This window comes from Pollachius pollachius (assembly GCF_949987615.1).
Source record: "Pollachius pollachius genome assembly, chromosome: 9".
Lineage (NCBI taxonomy): Eukaryota > Metazoa > Chordata > Actinopteri > Gadiformes > Gadidae > Pollachius > Pollachius pollachius.
In genome coordinates, this window is record NC_136942.1 from 12,736,608 (window position 1) to 12,747,444 (window position 10,837).

The 10,837-nt window shown below is 42.4% G+C and overlaps 1 protein-coding gene across 6 annotated transcripts in view; it reads right to left on the bottom strand.

Moving 5' to 3' along the window:
- ppip5k1b (diphosphoinositol pentakisphosphate kinase 1b) overlaps nt 1-6,876 on the bottom strand; it is a 30,278-nt gene extending 23,402 nt beyond the window's left edge. For all 6 annotated transcript variants that reach the window (XM_079742650.1, XM_079742649.1, XM_079742648.1 and 3 more), the window contains exons 1-7: nt 6,747-6,876; nt 2,795-3,515; nt 2,290-2,485; nt 1,945-2,035; nt 1,494-1,579; nt 1,018-1,172; nt 774-875 (exon numbers count right to left, since the gene is read on the bottom strand). In XM_079742650.1, coding sequence (XP_079598776.1) covers nt 774-875; nt 1,018-1,172; nt 1,494-1,579; nt 1,945-2,035; nt 2,290-2,485; nt 2,795-3,004 — 840 coding nt within the window. In that variant the 5' untranslated portion in view covers nt 3,005-3,515; nt 6,747-6,876. The remainder of the gene's footprint in view (nt 1-773; nt 876-1,017; nt 1,173-1,493; nt 1,580-1,944; nt 2,036-2,289; nt 2,486-2,794; nt 3,516-6,746) is intronic.
- Between the last annotated feature and the right edge of the window lie 3,961 nt (nt 6,877-10,837).

Consider the following 10,837-nt stretch of genomic DNA (forward strand, 5'->3'; position numbering starts at 1 on the left):
TGCACTGCATACGTTTTCATAATTTTAAATCAAAAACGATATCGGGTCAGCTGGTTAAGGACAAAAGTATTAAAGAAAATAGATGTTGCAGAAACACACCTCCGACCATATTAAATTAAAGCTTGCTTCAGGTTGTTTTGGTCATGTCTTATTAAAGTGTGAAGAAAAGTAATTACAAATGTTACATTCGACTTACATATAAAGCTACATTTCCTTCAAACAAGCTTTTGACATAGGTTTGCCTTAGCAGTGCATCACACCATACCAACAAAGCTAAATACCGGTTTTTGTGCCATTGACAAATGAGGCTTACAGAAACTATTTTGGTGTGCTGTACACATTGCTACAACTCTTTGGTCAGGTGTGGTAAGGCTTGTGCTAGGAATCCATTGGATAAAGCTGCTGTAAATAAGATTTGAGTGTTGTAAAGAGTATTCAATTTTGAAAATAAAACACAGAAAACTGCCTCTGTGCTCCCAAACTCCCTGTGTTATCCGCCATTTGAAGTTGAAATGGAAAGCTTAATTCCAGATATCAATCAGGGAGAAGATTCCCTGATTGGTCTGAGATGAGCTGGGAGCAGTCTCAAATCGATTGGCTCATACAGTAGAGTCAACTCGAAACAAATATTCTCTAAGGCATTTCAGCTGACGGATAGCGATGTACTTTCTAACAAATTACAGCTCGGTTTTCAGCCAGCCAAACAGAAGGAAGTACGATTTGTCATTTTTGCTCTCATGAGTAGACAGGCTGTTCTGGTGCCGTCAGAATACCTTGACATCAGTGCCATCTGTGGGCATGAACTCTTCGTAGATGTAGGCCCCAGTCTTCCTGACATTGCTCTCTGGGGAGTACACACTGCTGCGGCTCCCTATCTGTAGTGGGGCCGATCACACACACACACACACACACACACACACACACACACACACACACACACACTGAACTCCATAGGACTGTACAACCGACCTCATGATGATCAATGCTGCAGAACAGTTCCGGGTGGAGAGACTATACCTTCCTGAAGAGCCGCTGGCTGCCGCCTCCGGCAGAGGTAGGGTAGTAGATGTATACGTTGTGGTCCTCGGCACAAACAGGTTTCTCCACAAAGGGCTTGGGGAAGACCTCTCCGTTCACCTCCACATGATCCTCACACTCCACCAGATTGCATTCTAGTGGCACAGCTCGAAAGGTTTTAGCGCTGCACCAGATTCTCAGTTCCCAGTTGATAAGACCGCCGGATTAAAACCTAATTAAATATATTACAATAATAAACCAAGATACAACTGTAAAATAACGAAACACAAAAAGGAAATGGATGCAATTTTTGCATGAATATAGTTTGTTGATTGTAGTGGTGGGGTATTTCTATTCTACTATTCATCATTTGCCAACTAGAAAGTAGGTGAAGACACTTAATATTATTAAAATATACACAATTATGTACTCACGTGAATATGTTTTTAATTAAGATTAAAGGGAATGCTTCTCACCATCTGGTTTGCCTGGGTCTCTGTTCAACACAGCATAACGCGGTAGGTCAATGCCCTCCTCCTGAAGAATACGATACACCTCCCTCCTACACACACACACACACACACACACACACACACACACACACACACACACACACACACACACACACACACACGTTTTCATCTTGAAGCGGTCCTGTATAAAGTACTGCATGTTGAGAGTGTGTTTTCATCTGTACCGGTCCTGTATAAAGAACTGCATGTTGAGTGTGTTTTCATCTGTACCGGTCCTGTATAAAGTACTGCATGTTGAGAGTGTTTTCATCTGTACCGGTCCTGTATAAAGTACTGCATGTTGAGTGTGTTTTCATCTGTACTGGTCCTGTATAAAGTACTGCATGTTGAGTGTGTTTTCATCTGTACCGGTCCTGTATAAAGTACTGCATGTTGAGTGTGTTTTCATCTGTACCGGTCCTGTATAAAGTACTGCATGTTCAGGTCGTTGATAAGCAAGGGGTTGCGGAGCTTTGCGTACTCCACAGCCTTGTCCAGCGGAAAACCTGTAAAAGTACACATGAGCATAATACAGCCACAGGTCAAACTGTGGCTGTAACTAAATACAATACAATATAATGTATTGTAAAAATGCTATTACTTCCACACCATATGCCAGTTTATTATTCCCGGTACATTTTTCACACATCTTACACAGCTTATACCAGTAAGAACCATTTCCAAATCATACAATTGCCGGAGTGCAGATTTGGGCGATACCATGAAAGGCAGCAACAGGAACCCCGGAAACTTGGTTCACCTTTGGAGTGGAAGGAGATAAGGCAGTCACAGAGCGGCCAGCTCTCCACAGGCTCCTCAAGGATGGTCTCCTCTGGGAAGATCACCACGTTGATGTAGTCGAACATACAAAGACGCTCCAGGATCTGCGTCATGGCCTTGGAATTGGACTTCTTTGTCATGGCGCAGATGCCCACCAAGATCTGCCGCTCTGGGGTCTGCAGGGGGTTCAGTCAACAGAGCGCGTGAGAAAAGCACAGTGGAAGTATCAGAATGGTACATCCAATGCAGTTATATTTACTACATGTCTCCATGCGCCCCTGGACCCACTGACGTTGGTGTAAAATCTATCTCTGGGATTAGGTCCAGTTTCTCTATGCATTATGACAACCATCTGGTGTCAACCATCTGGATCTGACAATTAGTGCAACCCGCGAGTACAACTAATGAGTCTGAAACATGTGTCTGAAATCTGCCGTTTTACTCCTCTTGATAATACTCCAGCTCAACCCCCTAAAGTTCATTACCGACTCATCGTCGCTGTCATCCTCAATGGCCTCAAAGTCGTGGATCGACCCATCATGCTTCCCGAGGCCTTCCTCCTCTTCCATTGGTTCCCATTGCCGCTCGTCATCCTCAGTGTCAATCACCAGGTCAGGAACGGTCCTCTGAGCCTGCCTCTGTTCCTCTACTGCCTCAGCAGTGGCTCCGCCTTCTCCTGTCCGGGAATCAGACATCACAAGACCCTCGACAACATGTCTGCTCTTTGCTTGGAAATGGCTTGGCCAGGTGAGGATGATGGTCCCCAAAGAGAGGGCTTCAGGGTGGCTCTTCTTGGTCAGAGGTTACATCAAGTGGACTTCTGGCCCGCAATAATTAGCCATACAGCCAAGTAGTAAGGATCTTGTGTCGCTGAGAGGAGAGCGGAAATGAAGTGCATTGCAAAAATGAGGTAGTGTCAAAAAAGGAAGTTTCAGTGAGGTAGTTTTGCCCACTGCCACTATATGCCTGAAATCAGCCTATGGAAGAGATAAAAATGATGTATTCTGATGTTTTTTTGATATGTTTCCACTGTCTCTGGGACTGAAGAAGTGCGCGTCCACTGAGGTAGATATGCTCTGGCAGTTAAGGGATTAGTGGTCCATTAAGTGTCAGGACATAGAGGGCTGTGGCATAGACATGTTCCAGCAGATGCCTTCTTCTCAGGGGGTCTCACACAGTTATCATTGGGACATCATTGTTCCAGACCTGGTGAGCAACACAAGAAGAATTTAATATTATTTAAAATCCAAAGCGTTACTGAAATGTGTTTTGGGTGGCCCTGGAAAAAAAAAACGAACTCACAAATGCAGATCATGTTGACAAAGTTAACCACAATGTTATCATAAACAGGGAAGATAATGCTTTGCAGTTGGTGGTAGGATAGCAATAGAGAGAGCTGAAGAGAATAACTGATCATGACAATTTGGAATATGGATGCTTGGCATTGGGTGAGGCATTTTTGTATATATGTCTGTGGAGCAGATATCGCACAAAGTACTGCACAGATTTGCACCAATTGGTCGGGAGGTTAGTCATGGGCTAAGGAATAACTTGTCATGGGCAATTGGACAAAAGGGGGTGTGGCATATCCCAATAACTACAAACTTTGTCTAAAGGGGGGTTGCAGTGGGCAATATGAAGTTGCTCGAAAATGCTAAGAACTTATGAACAGAGACACATAGCACCACGGAATATGGGGCAAAGGTTGGTGATGGCTTATCACGAAATAGCAGGTAACTTCTACTGTGTTACACCACAGTATTTGATGTGGAGGCTGGTCACACCCATTACAGGTTAACTTGCGAAACAAGAGAATGTGCTACGTATAGCATGCAACTCCTGGAAGTATGACCAAATAGCCTTCTTCATCCAGCCAATGAATTGCAGGTACTGAACTGAAGTTATTTTGCCCTGGCTATTTTTGTATTTTACTTGGAAGAGGAAAACCCCTTTACGACTGCTCTTTTTCCATTTGTTAGGTCCTGACTAAGTCAAGCTCTGTGGCCACAAATAGGTGTTGTTAAGATACTGGACGTTTAAATTCTGGGTCCTAAAAGACCCTCTTGGTATAGCTCTTTGCAGAACCATGCTCCATGCGTCTGGAGGCATAAAACATATCCAACATATTTGAGGTGGATTTGGTATCAGATCTCACACAACAGACAGGCTTGGGAGTGCAAAGTTGGAGTAAGATCAACTTTTGGACTTTTTCATTGTACTAATACAGCAGTATTATCAGAACACCTCTATCTAATCTAGCCTTTTCGTACTTTGTCCTCAACACTGTCTCCCATCACCACTTCTGATCTGACAACTTAGAGTTCATGGTCCAAGAATGGAGGGCCCACACTAGAGGAATTGAATTCTAGACTTAAAACATTCACAAGCTTGATAACTCTTGTGCCAAAGTCTTGTTGATTACACTAGGCTACATAAAGACACACTAAAAGCACACCACAATGACAGCAGCAAAGCCAGGTCAAGCAATTTCTGTTTCCAATTAGCAAGGCTAAACCCCAATTTGACCCATTCAGAATGAACAATTGCACTAACATTTTCTTGCGCATCTTTAACCGCTGTCGATTGATATTGATGTTTTTTCAGACTTGTGTCATCCATAAACAAAACCGTAAGGTGTAAATTAAGAACTGGTAAGTGGAGTCAGTGTAAACACACAGCAGGCAGTAGTGAGAGATTCAGTTCCCTCCAGTTGATTCCAATTTCCCCCCACCACCAATCCGCCACCTTCTAACAGCTGACCACACGAGAAGACCCCAAGAGACAGATCGCATTGCCGCACAGAGACAGAATTGTCAACCCTGCTGTGTGAGGGATCTGGAAATGACCCTGAAAGCCAAAGAAAATCCAATACCCTGTCATGAAGGAAAAACCCTGAAGATATGGTATGAGTCCACAGTGCTCCATGTCAAGAATGAACACATGCCCCCCATGACAGTCTATATCTAAAACCTCATGCTGCTCATGACCCCTTTGTAACCCTGAAGTCTAGAATAGCAGCACCCCCTACCCCACATAGGGTTTGCGTATGAAGAGGATGAAGGGGTTTAGAATACAGTGTTGGAGGAGGGGCCAATGTGGTGGTGGTGGTGGTGGTGGTGGAGGTGGTGGTGGTGGTCTAAGGTGTTGGGCGCCAGGCCAGGTATCTGACTACATCACCTCAAGACAACTCATCAGCAACAGCCTCCCGAGTGATGACAGCACCCCGTTAACAAAGAGGAAGCAACATCTCTCTGATCCGGGTCAGGTCACACTAACAGAACTATACAAATGTATGAATAGTGGCAAAGTCAAAACATGGTGGAAACTATGCCCCTATTTGCAATCATGAATGAACATAGTTTTTCAAGGTGGTCGGGCCATAGAGAAATGTAACCCCTATATATAACCATCATAAGTACCATGGGATAACATGGCAGGACTCTTAGATTTTTTTGATAAGCAGAAAGACAACTTTTAACATGAATAAATCAGCAGCCTGCTGCACCGTACGCCATGGGAGGTCACCTCAGTTGTCACAATCAGGCCTCAGCAGAGACATGCCATAGACAGGATCTCTTTACCTTTGAGATTGTCCGCTTCACGAAGCCAAACATGTCTGTTTTATTACTGTGGATAACAGGTCCAAATGTTGTTCCCAATCTGCCAAGCTTTTATTGTAGTCTTCCTTTGTAGACTATAAACAGCTGCACACCAATAAAGATTGGACATGAGGAGATTTAAGTTGACCTTTTTTTATTTACTTTGTTTTTACTCGGCAGCTATGGGCTTCCGGCTTTTATAATTTAATCTGTGGTTTATTTTCAGCCAAAGATATGTTACCCTTATTTTCTAATGGAGCTTTATGACAGTTAGTCATTTCATATTGACAAGCACTCAGAATAAGCATTTCATTGACAGCCAACTACTTCCTTTTTTCTGAACGACAACAAATCAAAAACGCTCCCAAACAAACCAACCAACAAACAAACAAACCAGAACACACACGAATGGGAACGAAATGAATAGCAACAAATACAACTTTGACAGCTATGTGATGATCATTTACTATCTGCGATAATAAAAACCTGCTGGATCTCTAAACGGCAGATGTGTCACTACAGCACATGGTTCACAAAACATAACCAATACAATTGTTACTGAGGAACCTGTAAATACGATACCAACACCCCCCCCCACCCCCCCCCCCTCCGACCCCGGAACAGGCAGCGAGCCACTGACAATAAATGTTAGTAACATCGAGCAGCGTCGGCCTGTAACACTCTTGTAAAAGATATTGTATCAACGTTAACGCTAGCCTCTTGGGGGCTTTTAAGTCAACACTTGGCCACTTGTACGATAAATGAAGACAACTTTGTTTCAATAGGTGTCGCACATAGACAACGACGCCAAGAGCACCCGATAAAAGACACCACTTACCAGGATATGTTTGAGGTCATTACAATGTTAACTTACTCGTCCCCGAATATAATGTCTCTCTGTCGTTTGCACAGAGCTCTGCATGCTAAAGTTCTTGTCGGCAATTGTTGATAAGCTTCCTTCCTTCCCCCTTCAAACAAGAGCGGGCTTTTGCGTGGTTTGCTACCGCCATCTCCTGGCCGTGACAGCAACATCTCAATGCCCTTAAACAACCCAAGGACGTCTTGTATTGCACTATATGTTTAGAAAACCTACAATGTTTCAAGTCACGCCGAGTCTGTCTTATATTTTGGCAGAGAGACCGACTGGCCTCACGGATTATTGGCTAGTGTGACTACATAGGATAGGTACAAATGTGTATCATGTCATTAGATCCGGGTAGGCCTCAGCCATGGCAGTTTTATGTCCCTCTCTACCTATCTCTCTGTGTGTCTCTCCATCGGTCTGTCTGTCGGTCTGAATACGCATTTGCATGTATGCAGCGTTCTCATGTCAACAGTTGAGGGCGCTAGAAAATAAAATGACTGAAAATCCAATAGGCCAATAGCTGTGTAACTATACTGGTATATCTATGTTTAACCCTTTTCGGATAATTATTATATCATATAAATAATACATTCTTATACAATTATATCATATAATTATATCATATAATCATGTTATGCAACATGACTACATAATAGTTGTTATAATAGACCTAGATCATGAGAACACAACTTTAGAACCAAAACTGTAGATAGTAGGAACCATGGTAACCACCTGTCCTTCAGCAGTAAGTCACCATCTTACCTTGTTCAATGGTATTGTAATTATTCACTAGCTTCTCAAATTCACTAATGGTGGTTCTCAAGTTCACTAATGGTGTTCATGTTAACCAAGGTAATGGTGTAAATTATGTTCGTTAGGCTTAACCCTAACCCAATAACCCCTATGCTAATTATATACAATATTGCTTATTACTTATTAACTATTGTTAAAGAATCAGTGTACCCTTATTGTAAAGTGTTGTAAGATAGCATTTTAATGTGTTGTAGGATATAGGGTCAGGGTTTAGTCCCAATTCAGTGTATGAAATAGACCATATATACACCTACAAGGAAGGCCAGGTAGGCCACACAAGGTCATTACACCAATAAAGTGAACAACTAACTAACATCCAGAAGTTGCCTGCCACTGAGCTATGCCCATGGACACTGCTGCCAGGGACATTGGTTTGGCCAAAGAAGGTCTGGAAACCAGTCAGGATTATGCAGAAAAGGCCCATATCCCATCATGCAAGAAGCCATGAGAGGACTGTTTGTACTGTAGGAATAGGGAAGCAGTGTTTTCTTATGAAACCTTCTGAATTAAAAATCTAAAATAAAGGGATGAATTGATTGAAAAACGTTGTATTTCTTTATTAAATTGCAGGACCACTGCTTCCATAACACCCTTGTCACATAAGGCCATCTTGCTGTGGATGCCTCGAGCAGTCAAGTGGCTGCCTGTTCACATCACACTTGGCTTATAAAAGATATTGAGCAAACCCAGGGGTACAACAGTTTGTGTAAAATGTCTTATAAATCTGAACTTAACCCTAGTGAACCAAAACATAGACGATTAAGAGCTGTATTTTTAGCCAAGACACCTATAGAGAGGGTAGTAGGAGCAAAGTTACAATTTTTGCGCTGTGACTCATATAGGTACGAGTGCCAATAAATGCTTGCTGTGAAAAGGTACATTCTACACATCTCCACACTCCCCCCTGGTGAAAGGTGTACATTGTGAGTCATGGTGAATGACACGGGTTCTCTGGTATTATAGCAAGCTGGTGATTTTTCTGTTTGTGTGACTGAAAACAATTGGGGAACAAAACAGAACTATACACATTTGAAGCTCGTCCATAAGGAATAAACGCATTAACTATGTCTTTTTGAGTATTCATACATAGTATAAAATTAGACAGAATTATGAGGGCTTTGAAGTTAAATCACACTCATATCAATAGGGAAGAGTTTTCCTTCAAATTTATTACTGATAAGTATAAGACATGAGAAATAGTCAGTCATCAGTCCTTGTAGCCAAACAATAGCCTATTTAAGTAGGAAGGAGCCTTTACAGCCACCTAGCTTGTCCAGACTGACTTACAGTAATAGCACCATGTGCATAATATAATATTTAGTTAGCGTCCTCCTCATAATATGCTCTTTCATTTCTATGGGAGGAGAGCTGCAGAAAGGCAGCACACCTCCTTGATGGACGCAAGAGGCTGTGTCAACACCCCCCCACACACTCTGCCCTACTCTCTGCCGCATAGATAGGAGCAGGAGACTGCCAACAAGATCTATGTGAAAGAAGCCTTTTGACAGGACAACCACACACACACACACACACACACACACACACACACACACACACACACACACACACCACACACACACACACACACACACACACACACACACACACACACACACCACACACACACACACACACACACACACACACAACCACACACATGCACATACACACACACACACACAAACAGATTTAAAAACACACACACACACACACACAAGCATGCCAACACACACAAACATGCACACACACACACACACACGCGCACACACACACAAAATCACGTGCGCACACTGACAAGCACAGATATATAAAGACAAGAGAACACACACAAAACCTGAATACATATATACCCAGACACACCAACAAAAACACACACACATAAACATACACACACTCGAGGAATAGCCTCACTAAACCTTGTTTTGTGTGTCAGCAGTGTTCATCCGTCTTGTCTCAAACATTCAGTCGATGCTGCCACCAGTACACACACCTCAACGCCCTCAGTATACGTGGGTATTTACATGAAATAGTTATGGAGTAAAGGTGAAGTAGCTATAGAATTCAGTTGTTCTATTTGCATTCGGGCTCAAGTGTGCTTATAAGATATCGCATCTAAACACACAACCTCAGACTCGATGAACTCACTTACAAGGTGAGGTTATAACATGTTACAACTTGTCAAGTCAACGTCAATAAGGTAACTTTTGTTTTAATTTCCTATAATAACTCAAACTAAGTCCAAATTATGCCATTGTTGTACTCCAGCTCCACAAGTTTCAATGTTAGTTCCCTATAATTCACAATCCCTTTAGCAACCCAGAATGTGTCAGAACAGGATAGCTGCCTGTTTCTTAACACTCAAAAAGTGAATTACCTTCCTGCAGACGCCTTTTGCAAACACATGAGGCCTATACATTTAACCCCAATAATCATTTAAACAAAGACATATGTATGTCACATATACACGCTGCATAAGTACATAATTGATAGTTTCACACTAGTTTTTCAAGATTTAGGCATTGTTTGTCTCTTCAAATGACTTAATGGTTCTCATGTTATCATTCTGGTATAAAGTAGAATATTCCCCTTTCCACTGTCGAAACTGGGGCTTTCGTCAAAATAAATAATGGATAAAGACCAAGTTTGCTGGAATCCCACACTAGCTGGCTAATAGGTGGAAGCAATGGCTCACTTGTAACACTTTCTCATGTTGGTCTCTAAGTACATATAAAAGGCCATTGTACCCTGAAGGTCTCGCTGGCTTTGCTATGGCTGGGAAAGTGAGCATGGGAAAAGTGAGCAAGATTTACTCCAGACAATTGTGTCCTTTAGTAGAACATTTACCATAGACGTACAACCAACTCCATGTCCGGAAAGAGCTGAAAAATATGGTCATGATGACTCATGATGATTTATAGCAACAACAATGTTCAACAATAATTCATTGACCACAATTAATTTCCCCCATCCAAGGATGTGAGATCTCACCTCATCAGACATGGATGGAGGTAGTTGTTGATGATGGAACAGTGGTGTGTGTGTGTGCTTGTTTGTGTGTGTGTGTGTGTGTGTGTGTGTGTGTGTGTGTGTGAATCTGTGTGTGTGTGTGTGTGTTTGTGTTTGTGTGTTTGTGTGTTTGTGTTTGTGTTTGTGTGTGTGTGTGTATGTGTGTGTGTGTATGGGAGTTTGTGTATGTGTGTGTGTGTGTTTGTGGAGACATACATCCATGGTTAGGCATGTGTGTGTGTACA